This window comes from Penaeus monodon, chromosome 26 (genome assembly GCF_015228065.2).
Source record: "Penaeus monodon isolate SGIC_2016 chromosome 26, NSTDA_Pmon_1, whole genome shotgun sequence".
Classification (NCBI taxonomy): Eukaryota; Metazoa; Arthropoda; class Malacostraca; order Decapoda; family Penaeidae; genus Penaeus; species Penaeus monodon.
The window spans coordinates 9,397,210-9,411,617 of NC_051411.1; the positions used below are offsets into that span (position 1 = coordinate 9,397,210).

The 14,408-nt window shown below is 35.7% G+C and overlaps 2 protein-coding genes across 2 annotated transcripts; both read right to left on the bottom strand.

Annotated features, from left to right (window-relative positions):
• Window positions 1-1,153: 1,153 nt before the first annotated feature.
• LOC119589891 (kelch domain-containing protein 4-like) lies at window positions 1,154-9,156 on the bottom strand. Its single transcript, XM_037938529.1, has 11 exons — window positions 8,925-9,156; window positions 7,221-7,391; window positions 6,922-7,038; window positions 6,646-6,764; window positions 6,261-6,427; window positions 4,943-5,092; window positions 3,624-3,842; window positions 3,283-3,377; window positions 2,867-2,947; window positions 2,309-2,501; window positions 1,154-1,552 (listed from the first exon to the last, which is right to left on the bottom strand). The coding sequence occupies exons 1-11, from the start codon at window positions 9,030-9,032 to the stop codon at window positions 1,383-1,385; spliced, it is 1,590 nt and encodes a 529-aa protein (XP_037794457.1). The 5' UTR covers window positions 9,033-9,156; the 3' UTR covers window positions 1,154-1,382.
• Window positions 9,157-10,128: 972 nt separating this feature from the next.
• Window positions 10,129-12,326, bottom strand: LOC119589892 (pupal cuticle protein G1A-like). The gene is made up of 2 exons (XM_037938530.1): window positions 12,182-12,326; window positions 10,129-11,233 (listed from the first exon to the last, which is right to left on the bottom strand). Exons 1-2 carry the CDS (start codon window positions 12,191-12,193, stop codon window positions 10,247-10,249), a joined length of 999 nt encoding a protein of 332 aa, XP_037794458.1. The 5' UTR covers window positions 12,194-12,326; the 3' UTR covers window positions 10,129-10,246.
• Window positions 12,327-14,408: the final 2,082 nt, after the last annotated feature.

Below are 14,408 nucleotides of genomic sequence, written 5' to 3' on the forward strand. Positions count from 1 at the left end.
TGCAGAGCTCTATCGTGAGTTGGTGCGAGAGTTCAAGAAGGCATTTGACTCAGTTTACCATGAGTCACTCTGAGAGATCCTGAGAGTCAGAAGAACCCTAATAAAGTTTCTTGGATTAATTGCAAGTTTTTGTACTGACACTGAAAGTGCTGTAATTAAAGCGTAGTGGGAGTATGTCTGGTGACCAGTGATCGCCCTTGATACATTTAGCGAAGGCCTCTGAGTGTAAAGGTCTCCTGGACAAAGACGAAGATGAGGGACTTGGGAGATCTGTTGGGAGAACCATTAGTGTAACTCATTCGGTATAAAAAAAAAATATTGTGGCAGTTGTTGCACTGCATTGATCAATGTCACCTCTTCTCCTGCTAATATTGCTGATTGTAAGATTTATTGGAGTGCAGTGCATGGGCTATTTTTTCCACTGATGGAAGACACAATAAAGTTCTTGTATTTTCTCATGAAAACAAACTTCAAAGTGAAATAAATACAGAAAATTTGCTCAGGGATTATTTCATCAACAAATGACAATGCAATTTCCTAAGAATGCTCCTCATATAGAATGCAAAATAATTAATCAAATCTAATTATACAGCATTAGAAAATAAAAACCCGATTTAAGGGTAGCACCAGTAAAATTTGGGATATAAATGGCACTGCTAGTTTATTTTAATTCTATTTTTCACTCTTTCAACAAGGGCAAGGGTTAATATCAAGAACATAAGAAATGCAAAAGTAGTTTAGTTTTCTATAGACTATGTAGGCTTACGATTTCATCCTTAGTGACCCCCTTGAAACCCAAGGAAGAGGGAACTTAATTTGTCCTGGATTTGTATATTTCTCATTGGTGGATTCCATACTCTCCTAGCCTGCCATATTTACCCCTGCTAATACTCCTTGACTTTCACATTTCTTTATTTGAGGCTGTTGGGGTGTTTTATTTCAGTTTGTAATACTTACCTAAAATAGTAAACAGCCATAAGTTTATTGGTACATTGTCAGCAAATGTGTGTTGCTCAGTTTGTTATTCTCAAGTTTTCATTTGTCTTTGTATTTTATCTTTGAAATCTGGGAGGGAACTTCACTTGCAGATGCAACAGGGGTATGAAGGGAAGAACTAATTAACTGAGGGGGTATGGTTCAATAAAATTCTTAATCAGTTTCACAATTTATTAATATATATTATCACATACATAACAAATTGAATATGTCATTATTGATAAACCTGTCAAACAAATATATAAGCAACCTTTGTAACATGGATCCATTTCCAGTCATTTTCACCATACATTCTTTAGTGGCAATAGCATACATTTTCAGAAAGCTACATAGGTTCCATTCAATTACAATAACTTTCTCTTTCACATTGCAGACATATACAGAGCTTAGTCTGTCTCCATTCCACCATCATCATCGTCATCATCATCTTCCTCACTATCATCATCCATACCCTCTTCGTCATCATCATCATCGTCTTCAGAATCCGATTCAAACCATTCCAAATCCTCCTTGTTCAGGGCGATGATGGTCTGCCATTCTTCCAATTTGTTCAAGTCTGCAATAAAAGGATTTACTGTTATTTTAGTCTATGGGACACAGCATGCTGATAGGGAGTTTAGTTTGTTAACCCAATCACCCCGGATTTATGTTCTGTCCCTTGTAGGTTTTTGTGAATTTTGTTACATACAGATGGCTCCACATGTGCTCAGCCTCCAAGGAGTCTATCAGTAGGCCCTACTGACCGATCTTGATTTCCCCATTCCTTGAATTGGCGGGAAAATGCGTTTTTCCTTTTAATACAATTGATATCAATACTGTTATTATTGTTATTGATGTTATGATTATTAAAGTATTATTAAAATCTTGTTAACATTTAAGACAATGAAATAATGCAAAAGATCCTTTCCAAAAGTCAAGGAAAAGGGTAAACAGGTGAGAAAGGTAGGACTAATAAGTGACCCCTTGATGACTAAGCACTTGTAGAGCCATCTATGTGTGAATACAATAAATAAACCTGTGTTACAGTGGGCATGGCATGTATTCTTGCCAAACGTGGCGATTGGGTTAATTGTCTCTCCAAGCCACACAGATGGTTCCAAAAGCCCTTAGTCAGTTACTAGTACTACATATCTCAGTTGTTTACCCTTTTCCTTGATTTTTAGGAATATTCTCATATGTCTCATATTGTTATTACTCATACTAATGAATCAACATAAAAGAGGTCAAATAAAATACAAAAGAAAAAAAAAAGAAAAAAAAGAAAATACATCAGCAACATGATCCAAAGCTTGAAACATGTAAACCTCCTCACCTAGAGCATAAAAATCACCCAGAGTAAGCTGCTTGTCCCCATCCTCATAGATGCCCCCATAGACGTACAGGATTCCTTTCTTGACAACCATCCCTGCATTGATTCTGGGAGGAGGCATGAAGACCTCCGCGCCCTCACCCCCTGCCGCCTCGTCTCTCTTGTCTGTACTGCTGCTAGAGGGACCCACTGTTACCTGCCAAGGAATGGGTGGAAAGTGTATTAAAGAAAAATGGGTTAATCTCTGAAGTCTTTAAGATGCCTTCCAGCAACACAGATGAAAGAATGGAAACGAATACTCACATTTCATGAGTATTAAAGTTATCCATCCAACCATATTTTGAAAAATAAAGATCCCCCTCCTTTTTTTTTTTTTTTTTTTTTTTTGGGGGGGGGGAGGATCTAAGTAAAAACAGGTAATACCAAATCATAGAAAAGTAAATAAATAAAGTTATTAAGGAAACAGCAACAGTGATAAAAGAAGAAGAACAGTATTATTCTACAATATAAATAAAATTAGCCTAGAATTCAGACAAAAATAGAGAGCAGCACCATACTTACTGTAAATACCCCATCATCACTAACAACCACCTTTTCATTCTTGTCGTCCACTGTCATGTTCTCCAATTTCTCCTCCATTTCCTAAGACAGAAAATTAATTCATCTCATTTAATTTTTCAATTTCTCATATATACATATATACATGTATATACATATATATACATATATATATATATATGTATATACATATATATACATATATATTCATATATATACATACATATATATATATATATATATATATATATATATATATATATATATATATATATGTATATATATTATATGTATATATATATATATATATATATATATATATATAAGTCATATAGCTTATATTCACATCCAGTTACCAAAACAATTTAAACATAAACAATACATCAAGATCATGATTATAATCTGATTTCTTCTCTTACCTCTTCTTCATCTTCACTTTCCTCTTCTTGTCCATCTTTCTTCTTTCTTCTTCTCTTCTTCTTTTCAGCTGTTTCTTTTTTCCCAGTAACAATCACTAATTGGTGGTGAGAAAGAGATAACGGTCAACATTCCAAAGCATCTATTGTATATATACTGTATGACCTCAGTATCAACAACCCCAACATTGAATATACAATAACTTTATTTGAAAATGATGTAAATTTCATCTTTATGAAAGTACCAATATTTACATCCTTTCTGATAACTACCTGAAAAAAAAAATCTTTTACAAGTGCCACAACATTGACATACATCGCAGCAATTATTTTTAGTGACAAACCTTCATGCCAAGTTGGCTTCATTAGATCCAGCTGATACATGTCATTGTAAAAGACACCTTCCAGCTCTTCATCCTCGTCAAGCTCATCATAAACACCGCCAAAGAGGATGGCTTTGTCACTCCCGGTTGGGGCCAGGGAGAAACCACACCTGGGGGAAGGGCGGACACCAGCCTGCTTCACCGACTGCCATTTCCACTTTAGGCCAGTTGTGTCATGTTCTGTGGATATCACATGAATGCTTTTCAAATATGATACACAATTTTCTATTCCTGCAATACTAAATTTTGTGTGTTCATTTCCTGACAGGAGTTTCTGTTCCCCCTCAGGTTAGGTAACTCACCAAGGGGCAACACCATGCTCTTAGTAAACAGATTATCTATGAATAAATACCCTTTGAGACATGTGACTGATGGAAGGTAGTATAGTCATGGTGACTGACTGACACTCACTCACTCACTAACTCATTCCCTCACTCACTCTCACTCTCTCTTCATATATATACATCTTTACTGGTGAAAGGAAAGTGATATCAATAGATGTATGAGCTATCCACACATGATGATGATAATGAATAGAGATGAAGTTCATTGAGAGTACAAGTAATTTTTTAGAATTTATATATTCCTTAACAGACAATATAATTAATCTATATAGTGATAAATGAAGTGTAAATATATAGAGCCATCCCATTCTTCAAGAACATGTAAAAGTAAACAAAAGTAAATTTAGACAAATCTTACCGATACACAATAACACTTAATATGATTATTAAACTTTAATGACACAGGAAATGATAAAAGTACAAAAAAAAATAATAATAATAATAATAAATAAAAAAATAAAATAAAATAAAATAATATAAATATATATTCAAAAACACATTTAAACTAGGAGCCAGGGTACAAGTGGTTACAGGTTGCTGTAAGGCAAAGTTTAGATTTGTTATAGAGATTATCTGTTATCATGCTTTTATTTTTGGCATAACAAGTGAGTGTTGTATACATACATTTACTTTAAGATCTGAGGACTTTACTTTGAAACTTCTCCATTAATCACACATCAAACAACATTCATTATCACTACTATTACTACTACTAATAATAATAATAACAATAATAATAATATTACTACAACCACCACCAATTGGTGGGTTAGTTTACCAGAGGGGTACGAAATTCCTTTCTGCAACTGTACCATGTGAATGCCCTTTAAATACACATTCAAAATTATTATTTTCTGAAACCACATTGTCTGGGCAACATATTAAGTAAAATCTTGACTGCGTACAAGTGACAATGATTCACCACTAAGCACTCACTATCAGGACACAGGAGATGCATGTCTGTGTGTGTGACACCCTTCTCGACATCCCTCTTCAACTTCTGCTTGCTGTAACCGCCATAAATCAAAACACGTCCATCTGAGATTGGGACCATCTGGCAGGCTGATCTGGGACATGGGGCCTTCCCTGGTGAGAAGATTTTGATACACTTTAAAATACTCTGCTTATATCAACTTCATCTGTAATACATGGAAGAGAAACCTTACGGTATCATACAATTTGGTAGACAAGATCTTTCTCTGAAGGTCATGGTGAATAAATAACAATTTTTCTTTATCAAATTCAAATATATTTGAGAAATATTTACATAGGAAAACCTAAATTCAGTGAATGTGGTCTGGATTTACCAACCCTAGCCAATGCTATGTATCTAAAATCCTGATGTACCTGATTCAGCTTTGCAGTTTCTTAACACCCCCACTATCTTCAAGGATTCACCAACCTCTACTACATAAATTATTTAGCTTTTATCAACATCAATATAATCTTAAAACAGTTAGGCCTACAAGAAAATTATCATAAGCATTAACAATGGACTACAAGGAAAAGTTTCCTGCATATGTCACCTATCATTTGTCCTAGTTTTGAGTCAATATCTTTTATTTTCCATCTGTTACTATCACTTTTATTTTTCAATCATTCACTCTGTCCTTATTTTCAATTTCACATTTCTTTCAGTATGGTTAAAAAAGGAACAAAGTGGAAAAAATATGAAGTATGAATTCCAATATCTCCCCGAGTTCACCTACACAAGGAGAAAATTTATATCATAACTCCCAAGTATAAAACACAAATCTTCACTTGCGATATTTGTATCTTGTAGCTGAATTTGTACAGTAACATTAATAAACAAAATATTACTAATAAAAATTAAAACCGAATGCACAAGTGTTCAGCCACCAAGGAGTCAATTAGTATGTTTGTGACATCACCTGATTTCCCCCATTCTTTGAGTTTTCAGGAATTTTTTTTTTTTTTCTAGTGCTATTTATATCAATGTTATCATTATTATTGACATTATGATTATTATAATGTTATGAACATTACTATTAGAGATAAAGAATAGAATCTTCCCAAAAATCAAGGAAAGTAATAAATAGGTGATTAACTCCCTGGTGACTAAGTACTTGTGGAGCCACTTATGAGTAAAGACAATCAAAAAAAAAAAAAAAAAAAAAAAAACATGGCATATATTTTTGCCATCCCAGAAAAACTGCTGACAACTGAAACATTATCATATTCTTAAGAATCATGAAACACAAATTTTTCTAAACAATGTGTTAGTTCATCTTACCTGATATTTCCAGTTTACTCCATTTGTATTCCTCAAGGTTGAAGGCATGAACATCATTGAAGTACTTGCAATCAAAGGAATTGTCATGGAAACCTCCGAACACAATCAAATTCTTTTTTAATGCAACCATCCGATGACCACTTCGAGCAGATGGTCCTCCTGGGGCCCTGATATAATTATAAAGATATTAGATATCTGTCTATTTATCTATCTATCTATATAAGTTTGCCTCGATGAATACACCACCTTAAGATTGCGAGCATTATAATATGACATAACAAAGACAAAGAATACAAGCATACATATTCAATCTGGAAATTATTTGTCATTTCTTCAACAATAACAGGCTACGAACAAAATTAATGTTCATCAATCTAAAACTTACTGAATCTTCTCCCATTTCTTGGTCTTGAAATGGAATACCCAAAGGTCCTTGAAATGGTGGAACTGAGACTGTGACTGTGATGTGAACTCTCCCCCAAAAATCCACAGCTGTCCACCACCCTGCAAACCAAAAAACACAATTAAAACTATACCATCTCTGCTCCTGGACAATTCAAACTGGAAGCACACTAATGCCAAATTGGATTATGAGACATGACTGCATGACAACAAAATATTCCTTAAGGCCTAAAGCAGGAACACCATCTTTGTATCTCACCTGCGACAAGGCAACTGCCTGATGTGCCGACCTGGGAGTGGGTCCACCTGGACTTCTTATTTGAATCCAACGGTCTTGTTTGATTGTGTAGAAAAACAAGTCATTGAACATGAACGTCTGAAATATGAGAGGTTATGTTTATCTAGAAAAACAAGGTCTGTCTGCTAGTCAAAGATATACACACAGATACACACACATAGGCATAAAATTATATAAAGATTGTGAGAAATATAGTTTAAACCCTTACTAGCACTGTCAAACATACAGGATGCAGTCCAAAAATCTTCATCTATACAAACCTTACTTCCATTGAAGTACTCTCCCCCAAACAGAATCAGCTGATCTTTGTCTGGGTGTGCCGTTATTGTGAATGCTGAGCGTCTTGATGGGGGTGGTACCAAATCCTCCATAATAGTAGTCTTGGCTTTGTCCATTTCAACAAATTTGGCAATCAGACTATCAATATCTTCCTGAAATTTTAATATTCAGCAAGTTACAAGAAGAGCATATAATTTTTTTTTTTTGCCTAGTTTGCTGTAAGCTGCAAAGCTGTAAAATATATTAGAGAAATTTATTAAAAGATACATGATTACAACAGGAATCATACCAATCAATATAGCCTCTGCACATGTTCAGCAATAAATAAATTTTGCAATATATATGAAGGTAGTTTGTGGCTATGACAGACACTTGACAAAGCAGCACTATCAGGCTGAGTTCCAGATGGTAGACTGACCATCATAGATCACAAATTTCAGGTGAATTTAGATAGAACACACCCAATATAATCACATTTTGAAAGCCACTACAGGTGTGTTCATAATTATTTATTAATAGTAATAGAATTACAACTGTAGCATATATATAATGGGTATAGAACCCTATTATAATGGCTTTGCAGGGGATAGTTATACTTGTTAACGACGTGACTCTTTATTGGGAGTTGTACAACACACAGTATGGAACACACGAGACAATGTCTATATATGGGTATGGCTGTATGCTGTGTTGCGGGTCAGGTCAGCTTAGCCCAGAGGGGGAGGGCTGAGCCTACCTTACCGCGTCGGGTGCTGGTCACGAACTCCAGGGTCAAACGAGATCAGATAACATGTCATCTATGCCCTTGCTGAGTGAATAGTTCCTATTTGGGACTTTTGGATCCACGTGGAAAACAGCCACGTGGTCCACTGGTAACAGAAAAAGACTTATGCATATGCTATATTCAATATAGCATGTACATAAGTCCATTTCTGTTACCAGTGGACCACGTGGTAGTTTTCCACGTGGATCACTGGTAACACAAATAGACTTATACATATGCTATAATATAAAAATATAAGCCAAAGAAAGATAAAATCTAAAGTGACTCCACCATGGCCTGCTTGCCTTAATATATAACAGAAAAATGGAAAAGTATATACATGTAAGCATATTCAAGTATATATTATAATCTTTAATCAAGCATTATTGTCTTTATACACAGATATATCATTTTAACATTCCTAGTACAAATTTATTGTATATTTGATAACCCTGTTGTCTCTATACTTTTCTCTCTGGCAAAGCCCAAAAAGACTCTTTATATTTAAGCAGAAATATAAAGAAAAATAACTTGGATTGTTCCTTATTTGATAAGGAACAATCCAAGTTATTTTTCTATTTTTGATAATGAATCAACAAGGAAGTCATCAAGCTCTTGCCTTCCCCAAATGCATATACATAACAGTTGCTAATTTTGCTGGAATGAAAGCATAGAAGTATTCTTTGATATGCGACGGGCCTTCTCTTAACTATCTGCAGACTACTTTAAATACCTAATGGTTTTGTTTTACACGCTCATTTTGACCCCTGATTCTCCTCCATCTGTGCACATGTATCATTTCTGGACTAGAACACTAATTCATGATTATTAGTATAGTGATTAATGACCTAATGGTCTAATATCAGTCAAAGAAAAGAATAATCATCTATTATTCTAAACCATTAAAAACAATGCTGCTTACTTCTCCTTTCGCCGCTAATTCCTTCTTCAGTTTCTGACTCTGTTTCTTTTCTGTCTTAGCTGCCGTCTTCTCAGCTCCCTTTCCCTTCTTCTTGTCTTTCTTACCCATCTTGTCAGCAGGTAAATTTCTCTATATTTTGTATTAAATACAAGTGAATTCGAAAAGAATGGCTTAACTCTGTCTCCTGAGAGATTCACGTGGAGTTTCCTTGACTCCTACGCCAATGAAGGGCTTAAAATGGAAGAAAAAATAACACAACAGTATTACACTCTATCAGCTCCTCATAATTTAATGATATATAAATATGCATATACTATAACGATGTTTTATTTTTTTCTTAATTATAATCCGCAAAAGTGTCAAACGTTTTATCAATATCACTTACACTCCGTAGTTAACTCTCGATGAGTTTCACAAATGTAAACAAAATTTTGTAGCATTCGAGTACACTTTTAGAAATAATCCACTGACATTTCTAAAGTGTTGATATGCATTCAGTTGCCGAATTCCTTATATCATTTTTATATAGCTGACTTAATTTCAATCATACTCATAAATATTTTTTTTATGAATATTTATATATACATACAAACATACCTGAACTTGAATGGAAAAACATTACCTTGTTCATACTAAACACTAACCAGACAGTACACATACATATGTTTGCATGCATGTGCATATACATATATGCATATATATATATATATACATATATATATATATATATATATATATATATATATATGAGTGGTGTGTGTGTGTGTGTGTGTGTGTGTGTGTGTGTGTGTGTGTGTGTGTGTGTGTGTGTGTGTGTGTGTTACCATTATCGTTTGTGTAACAATAATAATATTTATAATGAAACTGATAATAACAACAGTATCAATCATCATCATCATCATCATCATAATGATCATATAGGTAATAATAATAAGGATAACAATAATAATAATAATAATAATAATAATAATAATAATAATATTAATAATAATAATAATAATAATAAATATAATAATAATAATAATAATAATGATAATAATATTAATGATAATAATGATGATAATGATAATAATAATAATGATAATAATAATAATAATAATAATAATAATAATAATAATAATGATAATAATAATAATAATAATTAATTGATAGTCTTTGTTGGTGTAATCTTAAAGTATTTAAATGAGGTTTAAGAATAATTGTCTGAGGATTGACAGACTGTTTATTTTATTACTATACAATCGTGCGAATTACGAGAATTCCATTTGTGTTTACAAATTCTTCAGGGTTTAGCTGGAGATTTTAAGTAGCAATTGTTTAGATTACGCAGATGCAGTCTGAACGGCAGGACTGACAAGAGGGAAGGACTGACTGTGGTGCAGGACGCCGGATGCAGGAGCTATATACTGGCCTGCAACAGGAGCAGCAGTTACATACTGGCCTGCAACAGGGGCAGCAGCTGCGTACTGGCCTGCAATAGGAGCAGCAGCTACATACTGGCCTGCAACAGGAGCATCAGCTGCATACTGGCCTGCAATAGGAGTAGCAGCTACATACTGGCCTGCAACAGGAGTAGCAGCTACATATTGGCCTGCAACAGGAGCAGCAGCTACGTGGTGTTGCACGTGCACTTGTTCTGCAACAGGTACAGGCACGGCATAGGGTTGGGGCACGGCGAAAGGCTGGGGCACGGCGAAGGGCTGGGGCACGGCATAAGGCTCGGCCACGAACTTGTGCTCGATGGGAGTCACTTCCTTGGTCTCGTAGACGGGCTTGGGCACGGCCACGTCGTAGGTCTTGTCGATGATCTTGAGCTCGGGCCGAACCTCGGTGACCTGGGGGGTGTGCGAGATGACGGGGCGGCCGGCCACCTTCACAGGCACTCGCTGCACCAGCTGTTCGGGGGCGGGGGCGTCGCCGAAGGGCACGGGCGCGGCCACATCAAGGCGCACGTTGGACGGGGCGAAAGCAGAGGCCACGACCGAAACCCCATCAACGGCGACGGCAGGAGCAGCGGCGAAGGTGGGGGGGATGACCGCCGCCGAAGGAAGCGCGGGGTTGATGACGACGGAGGCAGGGACAGAAATCTGGTGTTGTTTCAGCTCAGCTTCTGAGGCCTGTTCGGCGACGGAGGTAAAGGTGAGCGCAGGAGGAACCACAGCAGGAGCCACAGCCAAGGGCGCGGGGATCTGGACCGTCTTCACCTCCAGGGGACCCGAGGAGGAGACGTGTAAGCCAGCAGACGCCGGCAAGCTCAGGAGGTCTGAGGGGGCGGCCAAGCATCCCGCCACCAACAAAGGCAAAAGATTCTGCAAGATAAAACATTAGGAATAACAAAATCGCTTAACCAACGTCTAAAGATTTGAAAAGGCAGTTTTGTGTACATCTTGGACTTAAGAAGAGGTAAAATAGATTGTAAACAGACTACATCACCACGATTATCAATAATTACGATACAATAATTGCTCACATAACCTGCTGAAGAATATATTAAATAGCCATCGATATCTATGGATATTTCAGTACACCAAATAAAGATGAGAGAAGGGGAAAGAAATATATATCAGATTCTACTCATTGTCTTCATTTGTAACAGGTGAAGCTGCATACAGATACATTTATTAAGGTGTGAAATCTGATTCGTTCCCTCAGATTTTATAACCAGAAATTAACACAGATCTTTTCTCTGATTGGTCTAAGTGCATATAGTTGCCAGGGTCTTTCTGCATGCAATAAATCAAAATAATTATAGAAACTGAATATAGACACTGATATGTATCTTAAAGTATAACTTATTTTCCCATCAGCTGTATTTGAATTTGAATTTCACAACTTATGTATAACGACGGTATACATGTTTTCAATTTGAATTAAAGAAAAAAACGACTTTCAAAAATAGCTAATATGAATTAAGCTTCCTCTAGATTCAAGAAATGAAGGCAAATCATATTACAGAATTATTGAAGATGAATAAACCCTTCATGGCAAAATGGCCGAATAATAATGATAATGTTAATAATAATGAGGATAACAATAATTATAACAACAATAATAATAATAAGGATAATGATAGCAGCAATAATGATAATAATGACAATAAAATAATAATAATTTATAATGATAATAATCGATAATAATAACAGCAATAATGTTAAGTATACCAATAATAATAATGGAAATAATGATGATAATAATAATGGTAAAAGCAATAATAATAACAGCACTATAAAACTACAAGCAGGCGCCACCACACTCACAAGAGGACCCATGTCGCCGCAAGCACCTGAGATCAAGTCTGGCGAAGGAGGCCTCAGGAGACGTATATATAGGAGGAAGGTTGTCCTCGTGACCCTTTAGGACGATGACCACGCCCATCAGGGACAGTGTTAGGCCTACGTTCGAGGGAAGGGTATGCGGGGAAAGCGAGAGGACGTAAGGGGACAAGATATATATATATATATATATATATATATGTATATATGTATATATTTATATATGTATATATATTTATATGTATATATATGTATATATGTATATATATGTATATATGTATATATATATATATATATATATATATATATATATATATATATATATATTACTCCTCGGTATGAGTACAATCTGCATCCGGCTGAGGGGTTCTGGTCCTGCGGAATATGGAGCCACTATTACTTCAGGTCCACTTCGACCCACAGTGGAGCACCTGTCAGGATCCCTTCTAGGGGATAAATAGAAATAAGGGTACAGGGACTCCTTAGCCTTGGCTGGCAACCCTTCTAGAGGCATCGTCTCAATAAAAGCGCTGTCAGGGAAGCCAACGGGAAACCACCCTGACTGATCTTTCCTTTGCAATTATGGCAGACATCTAAGGAAAAAAAAATAATTTACCAAAGAAATTAGAGCCCTTAAACCAGTACGGCCTGTCACAATGGCCAGTTTTAACATAAAGTCGTTATTTGCTAATGTTCCTCTCGATGAAACCACAATATAAACAAAACTGCCTCATCACTCTTGAAGAGTAAGAAAGTATCGTCCATGTAACGACGATATGAAATAGGTATGAAATTAGCAGGGCAATTATTCAGCCAAGTTTGTTCATGGTGGCAAAGGAAGGGATTGGTGTAACAAGGGCCATGTGGTGATCCCATTGCTACACCGTCTATTTGCGTGTAAATAGTCATTAAAGGTAAACACTGAATTGTGAGCAGCTGTATCCAATAGTTTCTGGTAAGTTGTCTTGTTCAGACCATACGAGTTAAATGACCCCTCTCACATTAACCCTTTCCTCTCATACTTGAATTCACAACACCCCAATATTAGATTCACCTGTGAAATTAAGCAAAATAATAAACTGTCATTTCTTGATACTTGTATAAATTTTCGTAATAACTGCTTCTTCATCAGTGCCTGCAGGAAACACACATTCACTGGCCATGGACTACATTATCTCAGCTATATTCCTCATATTTACAAGTTAAACAGCTTTACAAGACTTACCAACCGGGCTTACATCTGTTCAACTTGAACTAGTTTCATGAAGAAGCTTCGTTCTTAAAAGAATATTTCACTACAAATGGGTATCCATCTTACCTATTTTATAAAGCCCTACGCAATTTTTTGTCTGAAATTCTACCCAAAACCTGTATCAACCACAATCAACACAAACATTAAATATATAAAACTTCCATATATGAGCGGTCTTAGTTATGATCTCAGAAAATCATTAAACAAAATTCTCATACAATACTATTCTCAGATGTTTTCGTTTTTTTTTTTTTTTTTTTTTTTTTTTTTTTTTTTTTTTACAATTCAAACACTATTGAATTTTTCTTAAGGAAAAAATAAAAGTGTGACTCTAAGTTCGAATGTACATTACGTATTTTCTTGTCCTAGCTGTCGGCTAGGTACGTGGGATCAACCTCACGATGGTTCCGTCACCGCATTCTCGAACACAAAGGCAAGTCAATGAAGACAGCTGAGCAAACCATATTTCTCAGTAATTAGAGATCATTCTCACCTCCACAATCACCCATTTAACAATACTGATTTCAAAATCTTGACCTCCCTCCTTAACAGATTTGACCTGATCATAGCAGAATCACTCCACATCCTAACAACTGCAACTACCCTGCTCACCATGTAACACCACCACCACCCATTATTTAGTTAGTACTTTGACTTGCTACACTGCCTTTTTTATCTGTGGTCATTTGATTTTTTTTTTTTTTTTTTTTTTTGGGGGGGTATTATTTTTGTGTACTGATTTTGAATGTATCACTCGCGTTGGTTTTCCTCTTCCTTATAAGAATACATATATATACATATATCCACACACACCCTATGACATGCACGTAAGCACAATTTGTGTAAGCCATTAAATGAGATAACTACGTGGGCTTCATATGTTTACCACGTGGGCTCCATATCAGTTTGGAAACATCGCCTCAGCGGGAGCTTAGTTGTCGGTTCTGGCTGAAACTATTT